The 24,078-nt window shown below is 44.5% G+C and overlaps 1 protein-coding gene across 4 annotated transcripts in view; it reads left to right on the top strand.

Annotated features, from left to right (window-relative positions):
- The window catches only part of MAPK4 (mitogen-activated protein kinase 4), a 103,161-nt gene extending 82,617 nt beyond the window's left edge, over nt 1-20,544 (top strand). For 3 of the 4 annotated variants that reach the window (XM_082241998.1, XM_082241997.1, XM_082241999.1), the window contains exons 3-6: nt 3,011-3,176; nt 16,293-16,454; nt 17,594-17,795; nt 18,538-20,544. In XM_082241998.1, the coding sequence (XP_082098124.1) occupies nt 3,011-3,176; nt 16,293-16,454; nt 17,594-17,795; nt 18,538-19,225 (1,218 nt within the window). In that variant the 3' untranslated portion in view covers nt 19,226-20,544. The remainder of the gene's footprint in view (nt 1-3,010; nt 3,177-16,292; nt 16,455-17,593; nt 17,796-18,537) is intronic. The other variant, XM_082242000.1, reaches the window with a different exon arrangement.
- The last annotated feature ends 3,534 nt before the right edge of the window (nt 20,545-24,078 follow it).

Below are 24,078 nucleotides of genomic sequence, written 5' to 3' on the forward strand. Positions count from 1 at the left end.
AGAAGCATTCCTACCAAATCACATTACTGGTCTGCCCAGAGTACACACTGGGAGAGATGGAGCATGCAGCCCTGAAGGCAATGGTGACTTTGGGGCTTTGTATTCATTCCCCTCCTCCAATACTCATTGGTTGAGAGGTCCACTAATAGCCTCTTACTGACATCCTCAGAAGATCCTGTGTCAAGACCTAGGCAATAAGTCCCCCTTCCTTCCTTCCTTACTTCCTTCCTTCCTTCCTTCCTTCCTTCCATGTGTTTTATTCTCAACAAAGGAGAGAAGCTCCGTGGAAATGAATTAATTGTAGAGTCTGTCTGGAAAAGGACCATCTCTGATGGAGTCTTCATAATCATCATCAGCATTAGCAATAAGACAAAAGCCGTAAACAAGCTGACTGCAAAGGAGCTCAGCAAATTGGTCTCAATTACTTGCCTATCTTGGGGAGAGAAAAATTAAAGTGGCCTTTTAAGTGCAGAGAGACGTGTTGAATGGAAATCCATAGTTATAAATTAGAACAGCAGCACATGGTTGAAGAGAGAAAGCAAAGAGGTAATATGCTTTGTGTGTCCCTTGCATTGCTTAATAGAGCCTGTAGCAAATTGCATTCCATTCTACAGGTAAATGGTGTTTCTTTTTCTCCCCTTCCTATTTTTGCTCACAAGCACTGGAGCCAATTTGAGACTGTTGCTACTTTGTGGGTGGGATTCAGTAACGTAGTGACAAATTTAGGTTCCTCAGTTGAAGTGGCTTCGGCGCTCTTGCATATCAAACCCCCTCCCCAAGGACATTTTGCAATAAGTAAGGGGGTGAAAAAAGACACTAAAAGGTGAGGTATAACCATCCCTTGATGCAATGTCGTATAACCTTTGCTGATTGTTGTGGCGATCACACAGGGTCCCCGGATGTTTCACTGTCTATTGATCTCTGTGCCACCACTTTATTTCTCACTGCCACCACCCAGGCCCTACCTGGTACAATACTGAGTCCAGTCAGGGTTAAATTGGAACATAAACTTCTGTTTATTTATTGCAGTTTAACAAGCATGTGGTTTCATAAACAGTATCAGTCAATTACATTCATGGGGTGCCTATCCAGACCTATAACTTCCGCTACCTGCTCTCACTCATTAACCCACCTCTCAGATATTTACTTGTCTTCCTAGCCCCTAACTGTTCCTGACTCAGCTTATTTCGCTACACTAACTCAACCTACCCACAGACTCTATCCCAATTCACTCCCACTCCAACCAACCACCCAACTCCCAACAAACTCCCCCCTTTGCCCCTCCCAGAGCTGGTTTTATAGTCCCGCTGACTCCACCCCCGGGTCCTGATTGGGTAACCTGTTTAACTATTTCACCTCCAGCACTCTCATATATTAACGTCACAATTGTTAGCTTCAAAAATGATGCAATTAGTGATCTTAGTACTACCAGTGGCAGCACCAGAAAAAAATGGGAGTGGGGCATAGAACTGGCAAAGTTGGAAGGGACCACAAGGATCATCTAGCCCTCTGCAATGGGTGAATCTTTCACCCAAAGCGGGACTCGAACCCACAGCCCTGACATTAAGAGTCTCATGCTCTATCAACTAAGCTATGCTATCCTTCCGCCTACCTCTCTTGTGTCATATTAGGTTTTGCAGCTGAGCTCTGGGAAGGGCTGCTTTCACTTTGGGGTAGAGTTTCTAATCAGCAAAGAGCAGTACGAATCTCCCAGGGTCGCCATCCCACTGGTCCAGTGACTGAACCAGCCTGAGGCTCATTATCTTAGAGTCGGCTCTCTTGGGTTCCAGTTTTCCTGCGTTTAGAGCTGTGTAAGTGTCCCTTTTAAGGACCTGCTGTCTAGTACAAGCTGGGAGCTGGAGTGTACCTGCTCCTTTCATGAACGCATCGGTGCATGAAAGAGGATGCCTCCAGCCAGCTGTTGAGTTGGATTAAGTTATTCATCCCTAAGACGTCAGATAGGCAGACTGTTTAGCAATTAATAATGAAAAGGCATTGCGTGCGTTAGAATAACCGCTATGGTTCTGCAAGGGAAAAGAAAGATGCAAGAAGTATTATCTTAGCAAATGCCCTACAGCTTTGTGGAAGAGCAAGAAGAGAGAATCTTCCTGGAGCTCTCAAATCAATACCCACAGTAACAATGGCAGGTTGTGCTCTTTTGAATGTTCAGAGTTGCTCACTTCTGAATTCTGTGGTTTAATACAGAGGAGATATTCTGAGCACGCATCTGGTCCAGTTTTGTTGGATGTGTTTCAGTTATTGGGGCTTGTGGAGAAGGTATTTGGTCAAGGCCAGCTCTCCATCTTTGCCTATTATGGCAACTAGCAGTGAAAGGGCAGTTGGCTGGGCCCAGGGGGCTGTAAATGTCTCCATAAAGAAGACGTTTCTTTTGAGTACTCAAAAGATGTTGACAACTATGGTCTGGTGGCTAAAGGCTTCTCTAGCTGTCCTCCATATTGTGCTTTCATGATGATTGGTTCTCATGATGCTATAGGGACATTCACATGTGATGACGCTTTCAATACTTGTTGCGCCTGCAGAGGTACTGGACTATTGCTTCATTTCCAATCAGTGCATGTCCTATAAGTGGGCATGGTGGGCATAGGTGCCCTGGCCCTTTTGCCTTCAAAAAATATTTTGGTCCTAGAGCCAGTGTGCCAAGGGGACCTTGCCTGTGGAGCAAGGCTGAGAGCTTAAAAGCTCTCTTTGCGCCGGGTAACCCCAAGTGGATGAATGCTTGGCCTTGCCTGCTCGGTGTGCCAGTTCTGGCCTCCCTCTCATCGTCCGCCTTATTGAAGGCATGCTGGCTAGCTGTGAGGTGGTTCCAAGAGCAACGTGATTCTGATCAGATGCGAATTTTGTGTGTCCGTGTTACCCGTGGAACCGAACCCCCATGTAAGATGCTGGTGTGCTGTGCAACGTGCCTGTATTAGGTACCTTAGGCCAAAGCATCGTTTCCATGATGATTTATATACGTGTGGGTGTAAAAGAATATTTCTTTCTCTTGCAGGGTTACCTCTCGGAAGGGCTAGTGACAAAATGGTATCGATCTCCTCGCCTGCTGCTTTCACCAAACAACTACACCAAAGCAATTGACATGTGGGCTGCTGGTTGCATTCTAGCAGAGATGTTGACAGGAAAGATGCTTTTTGCTGGTAGGTCTTCAGTTCTTGCTGGTAGGTCTCAAATTTTCTTTCTTTCTTTCTTTCTTTCTTTCTTTCTTTCTTTGGTGGAAAGAAATGCAATAGCTCAGCCGTGGACATCTATTTTGGCTGAGTGTAAAATGCTGAGCGTTTCAGTTGGCTTTCAGACTGCCAGGTATTTTGCAGGTATGATTCAGTTGTACACAGTCGTACCTTGTTTGTCAAATGGAATGAGTTACAGAAGTTTGCTCGACTTCCAAAATGTTTGCAAACCTGGAAAGGAATTGCTGAAATAATTAACAGAAGTGGAATACAAAAAGGGAGGTGTGAGGAGGTCGTGGAAATAAGTGAATGCAAGATGGGATAATGAAATTGTTTGATTTATTTTATTGTTGTTGTATTGTTTTGCTAGTTTAATGTATTGTATTGTATGTGTTTTTTTCTTTTCTTTTAGTGTTTAAATTTTTTGGAAAAGTAATAAATATTATTTTAAAAAAAATGTTTGCAAACCAAGGCGCAACTTCTGAATGGCCCCGGAAACAATGCCGACAGCCGAAACAGATGTTCAGCTTCCAAAAAACGTTCGCAAACCGGAACACTTACTTCTGGGTTTGTGGCGTTCGGGAGCCAAAACATCCGAGTACCAAGGCGTTCGACAACCAAGGTACGACTGTACTGGTGAATTTAGGTTGCGCAGTTGAATCCGACAGTCTTGTGCAACAAACCACTTAAGAAACCATAGAATCATAGAATCATAGAGTTGGAAGAGACCACAAGGGCCATCGAGTCCAACCCCCTGCCAAGCAGGAAACACCATCAGAGCACTCCTGACATATGGTTGTCAAGCCTCTGCTTAAAGACCTCCAAAGTAGGAGACTCCACCACACTCCTTGGCAGCAAATTCCACTGTCGAACAGCTCTTACTGTCAGGAAGTTCTTCCTAATGTTTAGGTGGAATCTTCTTTCTTGTAGTTTGGATCCATTGCTCCGTGTCCGCTTCTCTGGAGCAGCAGAAAACAACCTTTCTCCCTCCTCTATGTGACATCCTTTTATATATTTGAACATGGCTATCATGTCACCCCTTAACCTCCTCTTCTCCAGGCTAAACATTGCCAGCTCCCTTAGCCGTTCCTCATAAGGCATTGTTTCCAGGCCTTTGACCATTTTGGTTGCCCTCCTCTGGACACGTTCCAGTTTGTCAGTGTCCTTCTTGAATTGTGGTGCCCAGAACTGGACACAGTACTCCAGGTGAGGTCTGACCAGAGCAGAATACAGTGGCTGACCAGAGCAGAATACAGAAACCAAAACACCCTGGGGTTTTTTGCAGATTAGGAACGTGATGGGAAAATATACTGGAAAGTGTGGGATAATGGTAAAGAGAATTGAAAGTGGGATTGCGAATAACTGCCTGGATAGCATCACAAGCACAAATCATCAAGAATGCACAATAGGAAGGATGCCTAGAGGGGGGGTCCAAAGTGCTTATACAAAAAAATAACCTGGCGAGAACAAGAAGTTTTCCCACCTGCTGGAAGGCTGTTGTCCGAGTCCATCGCCAGCAGCTGGAAACGGGGCCATCCATATTTGTTCAGGAATCGAGTGCACCCCCTGATGCTACTTAGCAAATAAACATCCCTCCTTTTCAGTTGACCCAACAGCCTTTCTTTCATCTCTGCTTTCATGGTGGTTATTATTATCCTATCCTTGCCCATTATTTGTTTTGCAAGACTGCAGGATTTTGACACTCTGGGTAAGCTGGCCGCATGCAGCTTTCTCTAAATAAATAACAAGGTTCATTAATAATGGATTCTAACGCTTGGCCTTCCAAAATATTTCTGCTCTGAAGACCTGGTAGCGTTGGCTGTGCATAGACTAAGGCCTTGTCCACACTCCTGTTTGCCCTGCACCTTGGGGTTTTCCACTGGCCCTGTGCTTTCTAGGCATGGGTCTGAGAGGTTTTGCCTTTCGCTCACCGCTCCCCCCCAAAAAAACCCCCCACTTATACGGCGATAGTTCCATATCTTCTGAGTTCCCTGTTTTAAGAGGGATGGCCCCACTTTCTTTGAAGTTGCCCTGGGCTCTGCCTTAGTCCTTTCCCCCCCAAAAGATATTTATTAAAGTTTTTAAAATATAACAATGAAAAAAATAAAAAAATTTAAAAAAATACAAAATACAACATAAAAACAGTTAAAAAACAAATAATTTTCCATAATATATCTTCCTTACGCTCATTTCCACAGACCTCCTCATACCTCCCTTCTTTGTATTCCACTTCAATTTGTTAGTTCAGCAAATCCTTACCATTAAGCTCTTACCCATTTATAAACCTTTTTTTCCCGTATCTCTTAAAGCATTACAGCTGGAAACCCCTTAGTTTCTATCCAACATCCTTCTAACATTCTGGGCTCTGCCTTAGTCCTGGGGCACCCAGGTTTTGCATGACAGGTGGGATTTATTACATGTTCTGGGATTTATTATTATTATTATTTATTTAATCATTTTTCAATACAAACAGCAACAAAAAAAAACCATATACAACAAAAACCACAATAACACTAATAACACAATTTAACAATTTAGATTTGAGTACTGATATATCTATAACTACACCTTTTTAACAATATTTCCTCACCTCTCCTCCCCCTACTTCCCACCACTGTCCGCCTTATCATTTAAGTATTCCTTCCAGATTTCTTCATATTTATCCATTCTTAATTTGCGTTGATATGCAATTCGTTCTTGGGTAACTAGTCTGTCCATATTGTCAATCCATGTGCTCAATGGGATCTTTTTGTCCTGGGGCACCCAGGTTTTGCGTGGCAGGTGGGCTTTATTACATATTCTGGGATGTGTCTTTTGAGTACAGGTTAGGTAATTATGACTTGACCGTGTGGGAATGTACAGGGAGGCAGGAGAGGATATGTTGTTTACTAATATCCTTCCTAACTTTCGTTAGCAAGTTCATTTACTTTGCAGAGTTTACATTCCCCTTTTACAGGCACAGCAGACAGCTGGCTGCAGGCTTGTGTAAGCCTCTCACTATTATACAATTCAATCTGTCTGAGATTGAATTGTACATTCCTGGTAAGCTCGCATGAATCCCTCTTAAAAGAATAAAGACGCCACAATCCTATTTAAAGTCAATAAAAGAAGTTTGCTTACATCAGGAAGAGCACAGTGTGATCCCTGAAGGCAGACTTAGTTACAAATAAGTACATGTGGATCTACCCCATATGGGGGAATAATCCCAGTATTTCTGCTAGCTGAGAAGCTAGCAGAGCATTCCTAGCTAAGAAGCTGGTCCAGCAAGGAAGGAAATGAAAAAGAGAGAGGTGTGCTGCATGACTTGCCCTTTTGTTACCTGGACAGGTTAGGTCACGCCCACCTTCTATCACATGCAAAGGAAGGATGCTGCAGCCAGGAGGAACAGGAAGTTTCGACTGGCTGGACCAAACATTCCCTCAAATGTCTTCTCTAGCATTACAAGGAATGTTGTGTTTGGACTGCTCTCAGTGGATTGCATCCCACAGAGAGAAGAAATAACGTCCTTTATAATTTCAGTCGTCTTTCATGTAATCTCACCTGACACGCTGATCTCATTTTCAAAAGGCACCACTGAACGGCGTAAACCACTCATGAGAGAAAACAAAACCAATAGCCGAGTGCCAAATCCAATGTTAGTAATATTCAGAGCAGACTCATTGAAATGAATGGACACGACTAGCTTATTTCCATTAATTTCAGTAGATCTACTCTGGGTAAAACTATGTTGTATACAACATAGGAAAAGAAAACAGAGAGATAAATAAAAAAATTACGTTTGTAAAAAAAAACAACAAAAAACCTAGAAGCTTTTCTCTTGGGAATTATAGGGATGAACTACCTAAACTGTACAGAAATTTACTTGTGTGTTTCACTTGCTCCAAAATGGAAAGAAGTCCCAGCAAAGGAAGAATGGATACAAAAACTTATGGAATATGCAGAAAAAGCAAAACTTACCAGAAGAATAAGAAATCGAGATAACAAACTTTTTATAAAAGAATGGAAATGGTTTATTGAATATTTACAGATAAATTGTAAACAGATAAAATACTGGCAGGATTATTGTAATAACCTGCAGCTACATAAGAATATATATATATATATATATATATATATATATATATATATATATATATATATGATAAATAAATGAGTAAGTTAATTTGGATACTGTATGCAGAAAATATAAAAAATAAATTTAAGGAACCACAGAGAGGGAAGGAAGTCAAGTTTTAAAATGTTTGTAAAATCAATGAAATGTATATATCTGAAAAGTATAACTATTTTTTAAAAACAACAACAACCAGAAATACAAATTCCTGCAGCGTCATTAACAATAGGCTTCCTGAATAAGGAGATTTTTCATCTGATGGTGGAAGCTAAAATGAGCAGGTGCTGAGTAGAATCCTAGAACTGTAGAATGAAAGGGAGCCTCAGCGATCATCTAGTCCAGTCCCCTGCAGTGCAGGAATTGTAGCTAAACAGCTGAGGTCCATGAGTGGTCAGGGCAGCCCAGAATGCCCTGCCCAGGCTCCTGGCCTGAAGGCTGATTGTATGGTCACACAGTTCTCCAGGCAATTATTCCCTGTACCTAGAAAAGTAGCTTGCCATGCTAGTCTAGAATCTGTCTCTGACACCTAATTTTGTATGTGCAGGTATTTTGTGGAGGAGCATTCAATCTTGTGAGCCACCGCTTTTGACGTGCCTTAAGTGGTGCAGTCCAAACGCACCACTGGGAACAGCGAGTGCAAAACTCGGGTTATGGCTTCTGGAGTGGTAGATCAGAGTTGCCACTGGTCTGCCGCTTCATAATTTGACTAAAACTGTTGCAGAGAGTTGTTTTGAGCTAAGGGATAAAAGCATAGCTGTCAAGCGTCCCTTATTTGGCGGGACAGTCCCTTATCCCAGCGCCAAGGCCCTCTGCTGTCCCTTATTGATGATGTCCCTTAAATAATCTACTGAAGGTAATGGGGCCCTTTCTATGTCCAGCTGTGCTTTGTCAACAACAAATTGTTGCCTTTTTTGTGTTGAATATATGCTATATGGTAATTTATGGACCTAATAGGTATCTAAAGCCATTTGCACGCAACAAAATATGTATTTTATCAAAGTAATTGTTGATCCCTTATTTGGCTGCTGATCCCTTATTTTCGAGGTTGTTGGTTACTTATTTTCAAATCTGTAAGTTGACAGCTATGGATAAAAGAAGAAGAAGAAAGTACTGCTAAATCTATTCTGGGCGGGATTTGGTTTGTTTGGGGCCCGGGGAGAGGGAGACAGCGTGTCCACACATTCTTCCACACCCCTCCTTGCAACCCCCAGCTAGGCCACGTACAATTAGAGCTGTTGTTTTAAAATAAATAATCAAGTGCTTTCCAGTCGTGCTGAGGATATGCTTCTCCACCCAATTAAGCTATGGGAAGCAGGGGAAGAGGGGTAGGGATGGAAAATGAGTCAACTGATTCTTTGATCACAACATCGGTTCCCTCCTGTGAAAGAGCGAGGGGGGTGGGTTGGAGAATGCAGGACATAGCAAGGCGATGCGTTGACCTGTGTATCAAAATACTGACCTGACCAGACTCCAGGATGTTAGTGCAAATCTGCAGAATATTCTTATGCAAGAACTGATTTGCTCCCAGCAGTTTCTTCAGACGATAAATAATGGTGAACACGCACAAGTGTGGCCATGCCATAGATGTGTCCAAAGTTCTCCAGACTTACTAGTGTCTGAAGATATATGTAAATAGTAGACACGTTTCTCTTCTAAAGGGCACACCAAAATTAGGTACATGTTATGAGCATTCCCACCAGGGACGTGGGTGGCGCTGTGGTCTTTTTTTTAAAAGATATTTATTGAAAGTTTTTAAGATATAACAGAAAGAAGAAAAATAGACATACAAAAACAAAACAAAAACAGTTAAAAACACACATTAATTTTCAGTAACTTACACTTATTTCTTCGGACCTCCTCATACCTCCCTTCTTTGTATTCCAGTTCGATTTGTTAGTTCAGCAAATCCTTACCATTAAACTTTTACCCATTTGTGAAACCTTTTTTTTCATATCTCTTAAAGCATTACAGCTGGAAACCGCTTATTTTCTATCCAACATCCTTCTAACATTCATTAATTTTACAATGTTTCTGTAAATAGTCTTTAAATTTCTTCCAGTCTTCTTTCACCGACTCTTCTCCCTGGTCTCGGATTCTGCCCGTCTTTTCTGCCAATTCCATGTAGTCCATCACCTTCATATGCCATTCTTCCAGAGTGGGTAGATCTTGTGTCTTCCAATACTTTGCAATAAGTATTCTTGCTGCTGTTGTTGCATACATAAAAAAAGTTCTATCCTTCTTTGGCACCAATTGGCCGACAATGCCCAGGAGAAAGGCCTCTGGTTTCTTCAGGAAGGTATACTTAAATACCTTTTTTCAATTCATTATATATCATTTCCCAGAAAGCCTTAATCCTTGGGCACGTCCACCAAAGGTGAAAGAATGTACCTTCAGTTTCTTTACGTTTCCAACATTTATTATCGGGCAAATGATAGATTTCTGCAAGCTTGACTGGTGTCATGTACCACCTGTATATCATTTTCATAATATTCTCTCTTAGGGCATTATATGCCGTAAACGTTATACCTGTAGGCCATAACTGTTCCCAGTCAGCAAACATAATATTATGTCCAGGTGGCGCTGTGGTCTAAACCACTGAGCCTAGAGCTTGCCGATCAGAAGGTCGGCGGTTCGAATTCCCGCGACGGGGTGAGCTCCCATTGCTTGGTCCCTGCTCCTGCCAACCTAGCAGTTCAAAAGCACGTCAAAGTGCAAGTAGATAAATAGGTACCGCTCCGGCGGGAAGGTAAACAGCGTTTCCGTGTGCTGCTCTGGTTCGGCAGAAGCGGCTTAGTCATGCTGGCCACATGACCCGGAAAAACTGTCTGTGGATGAACGTCACCTCCCTTGGTCAGTAAAGCGAGATGAGCGCCACAACCCCAGAGTCGTCCACGACTGGACTTAACTGTCAGGGGTCCTTTACCTTTACCTTTTATGAGCATTCCTACCTTTATAGCAGCTTGCCTCCTGTGGCTGGTGTGGGCATATGCGAACCTTTCAAATGAACAGTGCAAGGGGGTTTCTAGATGACCTGTTAAGAAGACATTCATTCTGACTCATTTGCACCAAGTTTGCAGAAGATTATACAACATCACGTCAGGCAATTTTTATCCTAATCTTCCAGTCACTTTCTTTAGAGCAGAAAGTCTGGTTGTTTTTGGAAGCAAGTTTCTTGCATGTCAAATCCATTTTGGTTGGGCAACCCAAATTTGCTGACGTGCAGCTGAAATTCCACCGGCAAATTAGCCTTGATGTGGCCCAAGAGGCTATTGTCATGGTGTTCATTGGCAGAGTGTGTACTTTGCAAGCAGACAACAACAGATTTAACCCCCAATGTCTCCACTAAAGGATCTCTAGGAGGAAAGTCAGGACAGTGTCTATAATGGCTTTCAAACACATGCATAGGTACCATAATTTTCACACATGACTTTACCATGTGTACCGCTCCCTCACCTGATATATTGGAGTCAGACCTATTGGGTGGTCAAGCTCAGCATTTTCTACACCTATGGGTAGTGGCTCTCTGGGATTTTAGGCAAGCCCTATGTGGAGATGTCAGGAACCTGGGACCTCCTACCTTGAGATCTACTGCCAATCTGTCTTGTCCATACTGAGCTAGATGGATCAGGTTTTGACCCCAGCAAAAGATGGCATCATTTGTTCAGAAATTCAATATATCAGCACATACATGGGTCCCTAACATTGTACTTACCTTTACCAGTGGTAGTTATTGTCCCTTATTCCATATGCATAATTGCTGCTGTGTATATGTCATGGTTGGGACGCGGGTGGCGCTGTGGGCTAAAGCCTCAGCGCCTAGGGCTTGCCGATCGAAAGGTCGGCGGTTCGAATCCCCGCGGCGGGGTGCGCTCCCGCTGCTCGGTCCCAGCGCCTGCCAACCTAGCAGTTCGAAAGCACCCCCCGGGGGCAAGTAGATAAATAGGTACCGCTTACCAGTGGGAAGGTAAACGGCGTTCCGTGTGCGGCTCTGGCTCGCCAGAGCAGCGTTGTCACGCTGGCCACGTGACCCGGAAGTGTCTCCGGACAGCGCTGGCCCCCGGCCAATAGATGTGAGATGGGCGCACAAACCCCAGAGTCTGTCAAGACTGGCCCGTTCGGGCAGGGGTACCTTTACCTTTATATGTCATGGTTAAAGGGTCTTAATAAAGCTGGTCCATTTTAGCCTGTCCTCATGAAATCATAGAGCTTGAAGAGACTAGGAGACTATCAAACCCAACCCCTTCTTCATGCTTCATTCCCCCCATCTTCAATTAACTCACATAATCCACTTTTTAAAGAGGGCAACCTCATTCGCTAGCATGCGAGAGCGGTGAGCCACTTTCAAGAGATGAGACCCCAGCCTAATTCTGGCATGGCTCTTGGAAGTAGGCAATTTCAGCTGCTAAAATAATCATGAACGCAGATCTGGAGTTTGTTAATTATTTAGGCAACGTTAATGAGACTCCAACAATAAAAAACAACAACCCTCTGTTGTGGTAGTTATGCTCTCAGTCTGACCTGGACACCTCTGGCTAATGGTCCTCAGAAATAAATGCACAAAATGATCTAATGAAATGCACCCTGTGTTAAATTATTTTGTTCTTGCTGTAAACCTCCTTGCTTAACTTTTTGTCCTTCAGCTATTACTTTTAGCCAGTTCTGATAGCCAATTCTGAACATTTGGTGTGGTGGTGGTGGTGGGGGAGAGAACATACATAGATGGTCTTCTTCACAGCAGGTGATTGTGGACTACACAGTGTCCACACGATGCCACCTTCATCAAAATGCTATCCTATGTGATTTCCCCATCTGGACTTATCATTTCTCCGGAAAATCCAGTAAATCAAACAAACAAACAAACAAGCCTGGGCAACGTTAAATCCAGATAAAAGGAGTGGGAATGGAATGGCATTTTTATGAGGATGATGTGTGGATGATGTGGAAAACTTGCAGGCATAAGCAGCACCAAATCCACAACAAGTTGCTTTGTGGAAGCACCCAAAGGACACCCCCCCCCATTAGTTATCTCCCTTGTTACGGAAATTACTGGGGAGGGCACATCTTTAAAGTTAAATATTACAAATATTATGCCTGAATGTATCCTTTCAACTTGACAGCTCAGGGAAGTTACCTAGCTTTAAAAATAATATAAAATCATCTCCTTTCCCAGTTTCCTCCATTCCAAAGTTATTTTCCCCTTGAAAAGGGACTCCAGGAAGTTCCCAGAGGTGACAATTGCTGGGCTCATTGTTAGCCAAAGGAAGCCAAATCTCATCACCTGACTTGCCTCAGGCTCCAGACATGCAAAGGAACTTCCATTGTACTTTTGGGTGGTGGGTACTTAAGACATATTTGTCTATGCTAATCTTATACCTGAGTCTTGCCCTGCCATGTCTGCTTATGCTAATCTTGTACCAAGGACTTGTCTGGACATGTTTGCCAAGGTTAACCCCTCCCTTTTTGTGACATGTCAGTGATGTAGCAATGATGCTGTACGAACTGTATTCTGGGATATGGTGGGAAAGTTTTAAAAGTCTTTGTCACCCCATCCTCAGGGTTCAAATTTGCTCTTTGAACCTATTGCGCAATAAACTTTGGTCTACGAGCTGGGTGACTGAGCAGCCTCGCACCTAGATTTTTTCCATAACACCCTTAAACAAAGCCTCTCTTCTGAACCACCAGTGGTGACTGGTGCCTATTGCAACTTGTAGGGCAGATGGAAGGGGAATCAACAATAGGCGGAGTCACAACTGTCCTGCATAGAGGTGCAAGGCACACAAACAAGTTATTCATTGAATTGTTATGGAAGTTGCACAGCCAATCGGTGGACTGTGCAAAGATCTCTTGGCTGTTTGTTGTGGCACAGAAAACTGTTGTCTTCTCCCACCTAGTGGCAAAAAAGAACCATGAGCTTATAGTCCTTGTCTTCTTATAGAGCATTCGTCCACATTTATTTTCATTAAGTTTGTGGGGAGGTTATATGATGCCTGCTGTTTACTGAGCCTTCATCCGATTTGCGCGTAGGTTTTAAGACACAGCATCAAGAGATTGTTATGTCACACATTATAGTATATTTTTCTGCCACTTTCCTTACCTCAAAAGAACAAAAGGAGCAACAACAATTCTGGGAGGCGTGAGTTTCTTGTGAAAGAGCACCATAGAATCATAGAATCATAGAGTTGGAAGAGACCACAAGGGCCATCAAGTCCAACCCCCTGCCAAGCAGGAAACACCATCAGAGCACTCCTGACATATGGCTGTCAAGCCTCTGCTTAAAGACCTCCAAAGTAGGAGACTCCACCACACTCCTTGGCAGCAAATTCCACTGTCGAACAGCTCTTACTGTCAGGAAGTTCTTCCTAATGTTTAGGTGGAATCTTCTTTCTTGTAGTTTGGATCCATTGCTCCGTGTCCGCTTCTCTGGAGCAGCAGAAAACAACCTTTCTCCCTCCTCTATATGACATCCTTTTATGGTAAACGTGCTGGCACCAAACCCACTTTAATCGTGCAATCGAACTCTACTGGTATAGACCTGAATCTTGAGGGCTTAACTACACTCCAAGTTTCGTATTGAATTAATCTCCTTCTGACTCCTGCTTCCAAAGAAGCTGAATGCTGGAGAATTTCAAAACAGATTTTTTAAAAAGCACATACAGTGGTACCTCGGGTTACATATGCTTCAGGTTACATACACTTCAGGTTACAGACTCCGCTAACCCAGAAATAGTACCTCGGGTTAAGAACTTTGCTTCAGGATGAGAACAAAAATTGTGCTCTGGCGGCATGGCGGCAACAGGAGGCCCCATTAGCTAAAGTGGTGCTTCAGGTTTCAGGTTAAGAACGGACCTCCGGAACGAATTAAGTACTTAACTCGAGGTACCACTGTATTCACGCAACACATAGTAAAATTGTGGAACTCACTCTGAAAGGAGACAGCAGTGGCCACCAACTTGGATGGCTCTTGTTACGGAAAAATCTGGGTGCGGGGTTACTCTGCCACCCAGCTCGTCGGACTAGGTCCGCGGGTCCCTGCGGAAGAAAATGAACTCAGCCGGAGACAGGAGCAAACTGCAGAGGATCCAAGTTTATTGCGCAACAGGTTCAAGGCGAGATTGAAGAGCGAGAAAGGGGTGACATGAACTTTTGAAATTTCCCTCCATGTCCCAGAATACAGTGCAAAATACATCCCAGTTACATCATGAATACATTAAGAAGAGGTTGGGTTACACAGATTACATCATGAATACATTAAGAAGAGGTTGGGTTACACAGATTAACATATGGAGGAGGGAGGGGGGAATATGCAGAGCTGGAGATATGCACAGATAAGCACATCCTGAGTACCTGATGAGAAGACAATGGTCCATGTATGCATGGTCTGCCACCTGGCCTTGCCCGGAGGAAAGGCTTGGCAGAATGATTTGACAGGATTAGGGTCTTGACACCTTGCTTGAGGGATTATGGAGGACAGGGGAGGTGTCATGGAGTCCTAGAGAAATTGAGCAAATTGGCACGTTGATTTTCTATGAATTTTATAGATTTTAGCCCCTTTTGACATAGAAAATTGGAAATAAATGGATATATTGTAGCGAAGAAGGAGGTGAAGAAGACATGCCCCCCCCTTCCGTATCACTATAAAAGAGGAAAAGAAAGTCATGGGGGAGATGGCTATTAATGGCTACTAACCATGATGGCTAGACTTTGCCTCCACAGCTGGAGGCAGTGATGCTTCTGAATATCAGTTGCTGAAGACCATAGGAGGGGAAAGTGGTCCTGTGCTCGGGTCCAGCTCATGGGTGTCCCACCGGCATCTGGTTGGCCACTATGAGAAGAGGACTAGATGGGCCGTTAGCCTCATCCAGCAGGTTCATCTTAGGTTCTTATAGTATACCTGAAGGAGCATCTCCACCCCCATTGTTCAGCCCGGACACTGAGGTCCAGCTCCAAGGACCTTCTGGCGGTTCCCTCACTGCGAGAAGTGAAGCTACAGGGAACCAGGCAGAGGGGCTTCTTGGCAGTGGCGCCCGCCCAGTGGAACGCCCTCCTATCAGATGTCAAGGAAATAAAAAACTATCTGACTTTCAGAAGACATCTGAAGGCAGCCCTGTTTAGGGAAGTTTTTAATGTCTGATGTTTTATTGTATTTTTAATATTTTGTTGGAAGTCGCCCAGAGCGGCTGGGGAATCCCAGCCCGATGGGCAGGGTATAAATAATAAATTTATCATAATCATCATCGTCTTATGTGCTGGCCTGGCTGGTAAATGTGCTGGCTAAGCAGACACTTGCAGTCAGCTGTATTGAAACCTCCACTCATCAGTTGGTTCCCTGTGGAAAATGAGCTAGTGAAGCAGATCCGTCCACCCACCCAGTTCGACTTTGAGAGGTGGGCAGGACTGCCCTCTTCTCAGTCACCAGACACCGTCATGCAGTCAGATGATTGACAGGTGGGTGACTTTGTCCACCTATCAAAGTTGGCCCATGAGAAGGGGGCGCTAAAGATCTGACATGCCAGCTCCCAAGAATTCTGTACTTCTCCTGTAGTACTAAATTTCGGTTCAGCATTGCATCCTACCTAGCCCCATGTGTTTTGATATGACTACGTCATGTTTGCTCTGTGGTGGCTCATTAGCACATGCCAAAGCTATCAAGTGATGGAATGCACGCGTGAGCAAAGCCAAAGGGAAGAGCCAGTGTGGTGTAGTGGTTAAGAGCGGTAGTCACGTAATCTGGGAAACTGGGTTCGTGTCTCTGCTCCTCCACATGCAGCTGCTGGGTGACCTTGGGCCAGTCACACTTCTGTGAAGTCTCTCAGCCCCACTCACCTCACAGAGTGTTTGTTGTGGGGGAGGAAGGGAAAGGAGAATGTTAGCCGCTTTGAGACTCCTGAAGGGGAGTGAAAGGCGGGATATCAAATCCAAACTCTTCTTCTTCTTCTTCAAAGGCCCCAGAGGTCACAATGTCACCCTTCTGAGCAACCTTCTCTTTGTTCATTTAGGAAGCCACGAGCTGGAGCAGATGCAGCTCATTTTGGAGACCATCCCTGTTTTCCACGAAGAGGACAAAGAGGAACTGCTCAAAGTGATGCCGACGTTCGTCAACAGCACCTGGGAAGTGAAGAAGCCGTTGCGGAAGCTCCTTCCTGAAGTGAACAGCAAAGGTAGAGACTCGGTTCCACATCTGCTCGGATCCAAGCGTGGGCTCCTTTGCTGGAAAGCATTTGGTTCCTAGTGGGACTGTCCCAGAAAAAATGGGGCATCCTGTTTTCTCCTGTGAGAGTGCACGGCGGCCATTTTGGGCACTGTGCTTTTGTGTGATTTCAGGCTGAGCTCTTGCCCTGAAGAAAGCACTTTTTCTTGTACAGCATCCCAAAATGTGTTTTTTTGGGGGGTGTCGTACTGGGGGGGGAGAGGGATGCGGGTGGTGCTGTGGGTTAAACCACAGAGCCTAGGACTTGCCGATCAGAAGGTCGGTGGTTCGAATCCCCGCGACGGGGTGAACTCCCATTTCTCTGTCCCTGCTCCTGCCAACCTAGCAGTTTGAAAGCACGTCAAAGTGCAAGTAGATAAATAGGTACCGCTCTGGCGGGAAGGTAAATGGCGTTTCCGTGCACTGCTCTGCTTTGCCAGAAGTGGCTTAGTCATGCTGGCGACATGACCCAGAAGTTGTACGCCGGCTCCCTTGGCCAATAAAGTGAGATCAGCGCCGCAACCCCAGAGTCGGCCACGACTGGACCTGATGGTCAGGGGTCCCTTTACCTTACTGGAAAAAAGTGCTTGGGGGGATGCACTCTCATGCAGGTCATGTGACTCGTGTGGGACTGCAGCCCTGGAAGATGGCATCCTGGTTTTTTGTGGTAAAAGCCGTGGAGGATATGCTTTCTCAAAATTCCAAATGTGCCCACCGGCTCAAAAAAAGAAAAGAAAAAAAAGGCAACCCCTGGGTTAGGGACGTTAGGGCTTACTTCTGAGTAGACATGTATAGGATTTCTTTCTCTCATGCTTGTTAGACCAGACTCTCTTTGACTGTGACTCCTGTCCTTTCTAAAAATAAGTAACATCCCCAAGACTCACTGTCCTTCCAAAGCTTGCACAACACTCCCATTAAATATAATTAAGAGCTTTACTTCTGAATCAAGGACAATTACATTCAATAATTAAATAGAAATGGAGCTTAAAGGTGAAGTCTTTTATCTGATTTCAGAATGACTGTTCTTATCATGCATATAAGTGTTCCCAGGTGACTCTGTCTTGGGGACTAAGAACTGCTGACCTGATTGTAATAACTTGCCCCTCACAGCCATCGATTTTCTGGAGAAGATTCTGACATTCAATCCCATGGACCGGCTGACCGCAGAGATGGGTTTGCAACACCCTTATATGAGTCCCTATTACTGTCCTGAAGACGAGCCCGTTTCTCAGCACCCATTCCGGATTGAAGACGAGATTGATGACATTTTGCTGATGGAAGCGAACCAAAGCCAGTTGTCCAACTGGGACAGGTACATTTATTCATGTTATTCATGTGTTCTGCTGCTGAGCTGCTTCTTTTGCTCCTTTGAGACCAGTTTCCGAGATTCTCAGGCTGCAATCCTGTATTGAGCTTCCCTGGAGAGTAGGGTTGCTGGAGAATTCTAATGGAAATGGTAGTAGAACGATTAGCTGGTGAAGTCTGGAATAGCAGTGGCAATTTGCCCTTGCAAGGATAGTAAGCCCGTTTGGATGACCGGCTCTTGGAGACCAATGGAAACTGAGGGGTTCCTGACTGCTCTGGAGGATCTTCTAGTGGAAAAAGTTGGTGGTTCTGCTGAAGATGGAGTGGGTGGGTGGTAGAATCACTTCTGAGTGTCTTCTCTGGCTTTGTGGAGCCCTGATAGCTTCTCAGTATTCTGGAGAGCTTCAGGCTATGAAGCAAGCTGGACAAAGACTAGTACACAAATGATGCAAGTCTCACTCCAAAGCTAATAGAACGCTGGTTAGTGTACATAATTGTCGGAATAGAAGGCTCATTTTGCAGCTTGCATTGTATTCTCTAGTAGCCAGCCAGTTGGAGTTATTTCAGATGGTCCAAAGGTTACTGACTCCCAATGAGGGACAAAGCAAAGCAGGGAGCTAGGGCCCTTCCCAATTTCTGGGAAATGTATTCAGAGAAAGTAAATAAATAATTTCTAAATTTGCTTAAATCGGAGTATGCGCCTGACCCTTCGTTGTGCGTCTAACGTTGTTGTCACTTCGAACAAACAGGTACCAAGTGAGCTTATCCTCGGATTTGGAATGGCGGCAAGAGAAGTGCCACGATTTGGAGGAGGTGCAACGAGATCCCAGAGCGGGGTCGGAATCCATTGCTGAGGAGGCTCAAGTGGACCCGCGCAAATATTCCCAGAGCAGCTCCGAGAGATTCCTGGAGCAGTCGCATTCCTCGATGGACCGAGTGTTTGAGGGAGATTATGGGCGGTCGTGTGATTACAAAGTGGGGTCGCCTTCCTATTTGGACAAGCTCTTGTGGAGGGACAACAAGCTCCATCATTATTCAGAGCCCAAGCTCATCTTAGACTTGTCCCACTGGAAAAGGGCATCCATTGCACCCACGGCGGAGATCGCCTTGGAGGAGGAACCATCCAACCTATTCCTAGAGATAGCGCAGTGGGTTACAAGTACCCAGACAGGACTCGAATGCCCAAATCCTCTCCCAGAGATCCAGGAGAGGAGCTTACCATCTTCTCCTCACCATCTCCACAAAGAACCCAAGGAGGTCAGCAGCGAAAGCGACCCCCAGTTTGACTTGGACGTCTTCATTTCCAGGGCATTAAAACTTTGCACAAAGCCAGAAGATCTGCCTGACAACAAGATCAAAGACATCAACGGCGCATGCCTAGCAGAACACCCAAGTGAGATTGTACAGACGGAGGTGTACCATAAAGAGAGGTGGTAAAATAATAATAATAATAATAATAATAATAATAATAATAATAATAATAATAATAATTAAACGTTGCTGCTGGTATTCGTGGCTGATTCCTTACAAATTCTTCCAGTCTTCGTGCTAATTACCCAATGCTGAACAGTAACCAAGGTTTGATCGAACATGCTCGGTACCCGAAGTTACTGAAATGCCTTTTTTTGTTAAGGGCAGGTAGAAAACCAGGTCCCCTTCTGATGCCTTGAACGGAAAAGGAATCCAGAGGTGTGAATGAAATTTTAGGGGTTTTACGCTGCCTTAACAATCTTGCCTTGTACCTCCAGGGGTGCGTTTCGGACACGAGCCCTCCATTGCGGAGGTCTTCTGGATGTTAAACTCTTGGTCTTACAGAGAGAGGCTGAATTGGCATTATTTTGAGAGTCGTAGGACTTGAAGCCCCCTGCTCCTTTGATAACCGGGCAGCCCGGTTTTTAGTGACCTCATGATTTACATTGGTATGACACTTTTCCTGAGAGCCCAGAGCATTTAAGGGAAGGGCCATAGCTCAGTGGTAGGACACCTGCTGTCCTATGCAGAGGGTCCCATCTCCGGCACCACCAGGTAGGGCTAGGAATGACCCCCTTTAGACAATACTGAGCTAGATTGACTTGGCAGCTTCCAAGTTTCCTCTGTTCCACAAGGTTCCTCTCGTTCTAGCTTGGCCAGGTAGGCTGATAGTACTCTCATGCTATTACAGCTAGACTTTGCTTCCTAGTTAATTGGTGACTGAGCTGAGAGTCGGAATGGGGATCTCTGGCTTGTAGCTCATGCTTGCAACCACCACACACCCTCTTTGTCACACTTAACAAGTGGAAAGGTAGGGCTTCTCCTGAGACATATTTTACCATCATTCCTTGGAAACAAGACCGCCGTACAGCTAAATCAGTTTGAACATCTCAACCTTAAGAACTTTAGGGCACAACGTTTATTTGCTTACGCGTTGCTCTTTGTCGGATCAGGGCAAAGGTGTCAAGATGCTTGTCAGGCCTCTAACCTCCCCTTGCCCTTCACATAGTACCCTTAAGTCCCCTGTTCTTACCCAGCTCTCTCGCTCTCTCTGTTTGCTTTTTGCTTTTTTTTTTTTTGCAGGGCGTGCGTGCCTCATTTGTGCGTGTGTGTTTATTTGTTTTGGGAGATATGTCTGTGTTCTGCCTGGGCTTTTTTGTGTATGTGCGCACAGGGGGTTGAGCATTGCCAGTTTGGATTCTGGGTCTCTTATAGTGCCCACAACACTTTCTTAAATTTCCAAATGTGCCCCTGGACCTCAAAAAGTTGAGGAACCCCCACCTAGGCTATCAATTTCCAGACCATCAGTATGCATGTTTCAGAAGCAGGTATATCACCCCAAACAAGCAGGCTGTCCAGGCAGAATACAGTGGTACCTCTGGTTACGTACTTAATTCGTTCCGGAGGTCCGTTCTTAACCTGAAGCACCCCTTTAGCTAATGGGGCCTCCTGCTGCTGCTGCTGCGCCGCTGCCACACGATTTCTGTTCTCATCCTGAAGGAAAGTTCTTAACCCGAGGTACTATTTCTGGGTTAGCAGAGTCTGTAACCTGAAGCGTATGTAACCTGAAGCGTATGTAACCCGAGTTACCACTGTACGGTAAGAGAAAAGGACTAGGTGTTTAGGAAGATATCTCAGCACACAGTGGCTTGCTGGCATTGAGGCCTTTATGGCATCCCTGAAGCACAGAACCAAGTTATCAGGCTTGCCCTAGTGTTTCTTAGGAGGCATGGCAACGGAGCCTGGCTGTTGGGAACCCCAGTTCAAGAACCCCTCCCCAAGCGCCTTACAAGCATAGTGAATTTATTATGCCGTTGCCTTAAAGCCCACCAGGAAGAGTTAATGCCAAAGTCAGATTTCAAAAGCGAAGCAAGAAAAGAGACTAGAAATTCTGAAAGTTGAATCTGAATTCTGAGGTGCCGTCAAATGTTGGAACTTCTGTGGAATTTAGTTTCGCATATACAGTGGTGCCCCGCAAGACGAATGCCTCGCAAGAGGGAAAACTCGCTAGATGAAAGAGTTTTCCGTTTTGGAGGTGCTTCGCAAAACGAATCTCCTATGGGCTTGCTTCGCAAGACGACAATGTCTTGCGAGTTCCTGCTGGTTTTTTTTCCCTCCCCCCCTTTTTCTAAGCCGCTAAGCCGCTTATCAGCTGATCCGATCAGCAGATAAGCCGCTAAAAGCCACTAATAGTGCTAAGCCGCTTATCAGCTGATCCGATCAGCAGATAAGCCACTAAAAGCCACTAAAAGCCTCTAATAGCGCTAATAGTGCTAATCCGCTAATCCTTCAATGGGCTTGCTTTGCAAGACGAAAAAAACCGCTAGACGCAGAGAATCAGAGAACGGATTCTTTTCGTCTTGGGAGGCACCACTGTACCGTTAAACCAGGTGCTCAAACTAAGTAGTGAAGCTGAGGGCTTAAATGTTAAGTGATGGTCTTTTGTGCACAGACTCTCCCGCAGACAAAAACAACCCCCAAACAAAAAACCCCACCCTGAAAAAGAATGCTAACAAATCTGGGTGGTATTCAGTTAAATAATTGCTCAAGCAGAATTTCTTGCACTTGTGCAATGGGACTCCCACACCCAAACTCTTCCCCTAAATATATTCTGGGTTTTGCCCTAACCCCCTGGAGCAGATATGGGGGTGTGTAGGGTGAAGGCGGGGGAAGATGATTGCACAAATTTGTGTAAAGTTGTTGAGGCCAAGGGTTGTAGGCCTTAACATCTTGAAAATGACACTCACAAAAGTTTCCTGGGATTAGCCAAGACTGAACTCCAGCTCTTCTGCCACAGTTGTTTTTGCACTGAAGTGTCCTTGGAAGGAAAAGGAGTCAAATGAAAACTCAAAGAAGCTTTGTAAATAAATAAAAATTACACACCATGGATCTGCTGTAGGCTCTATTTTCATTCACATTTCTGAGCACCTTATTAATGAATCGCTTGAGTTTGATTTGTATATTGAAGAAATGTTATGAACTTCTATGTAATCTGCCTGATCATTTTTTTTTTTAAAAAAGGAAATACTGAAAATGTGTAATTAGCATGCACTTTTCTAAAAAAAAAATAAGAATTACCTTCTTTGCACCATTTTGTTCACTGGATTATGTAAATTTCTTCTGGGAAATTCATCCTGCTTATTATTTAACACTTGGACAGCTGGTATATGACTTCTGCTGAGATAGTTATTTTATTAGCGGCATTCAGAATGTGTGCAAGCTTTTGAGTTCCACAGAGATCTTTTAAAATGTGCATTGCATTTTCAGCTGACAGATCTCAATAAAAGGCATCTTCTATCTTGCTTGCTCTATAGTTCGACCCTCCCACTTACTGTTGGGCCAACGCTTCTAGCAAGAATTTGCATCCTAAAAAGCTAATTCTGCCATTTAGTAGCCAAGTTAGTAAACTATTGCTTGCATGTTGTGGGGGGAGGAGAGAGATGGAAGATCATTCTGTCTAGCAAGCAGAATGCTTGCGCTAATGATTGTTTGTATTAACATGATGCTGACGTTTCTGGCAACGATGGGCTTGGAATTTGGCCACAAGATTAACTCCAAGGTAGAGGTTGCAGCAGACCTCAGCATTTAGTTCGGCAAAACTCAGAACACTGGAATTCACAGATGTGCTGCATATTCAGAAAAGAAATACAATGTAGTGCAGTCTTTTGTGGAGGAAAGTGCTCCCCCTGCAAACCCCTCCACTTCCCTGTACTTAGAAAACTAGCGTGTCAAGAAGGCTAAGCTGGAGACAACTTCCTGACCAGCTTGTTTTCTGTAAGCAGGGAGTTTTTCTGTGGCAGTAAAAAAAATAGTAAGGTATATTCAGGTGAGTCTTTTTCTACAATGAACAAAATGAAAGAACCAGGAGCAGAGGGGTTCCAAAGAACTGGTATACCTCAAAAACAAAAAATTGGCATATCCTCTAGCCCAATTTAATCTTTGATGTAAGAGGCCCAGTTGTTTTCAGTGAGGTTATAACTACGTGGATCATAGGTACAGTATGAATTTTACGCTGCCCCACCAAACTCGTACAAATATTATTGATGTATTTATTAGTCTACTACAGGCTGCAATGAATTCAGAGTTTTTCCTGTGTGTGCCCTCGTAGTTAATGGTAACAGGACCAGTTAGCTCCCCCCCTTTGGGATGAGCGTGATCATGCAACTGTTTTCTTGTTGTGCCAGCTTTACCTCTTCACCATTTCCTGCCCTCCTACTCACCTGGTGGTTCTGGTTTGTCAGAGCTGGTGCCAGGGTTTGGCGTTGTGAAGCACCTGTCAAGGCCCCGCAGCTTTGCAGGGGACCCAAATGTTTGGTACTCTACAGCAGAGCATCTTATCTTGCCAGGAGTTTTTTTTTAATCTTCCTTTCAGGTTTTATGCAACCCTTTAACGGCCTTGGTCCAGTATACCCAAAGGAGCATCTCCACCTCCATCGTTCTGCCCGGACACTGAGGTCCAGCACCGAGGGCCTTCAGGCAGTTTCCTCGCTACAAGAAGCCAAGTTACAGGGAACCAGGCATAGGGCCTTCTCAGTAGTGGCACCCACCCTGTGGAACGCCCTCCCATCAGATGTCAAAGAGAAAAATAATTACCAAACTTTTAGAAGACATCTGAAGGCAGTCCTGTTTAGGGAAGCTTTTAATGTTTAATAGGTTGTTGTATTTTAGTGTTTTGTTGGAAGCTGCCCAGAGTGGCTGGGGAAACCCAGCCAGATGGGCGGGGTATAAATAATAAATTATTATTATTATTAGGACAAATCAAAAGCTGATGAACATTTGAAGCATCATAACCATAAGGGAAAGCACTAGATATTTTATGT

Source organism: Podarcis vaucheri (genome assembly GCF_965113315.1).
Source record: "Podarcis vaucheri genome assembly, chromosome: 11".
Lineage (NCBI taxonomy): Eukaryota > Metazoa > Chordata > Lepidosauria > Squamata > Lacertidae > Podarcis > Podarcis vaucheri.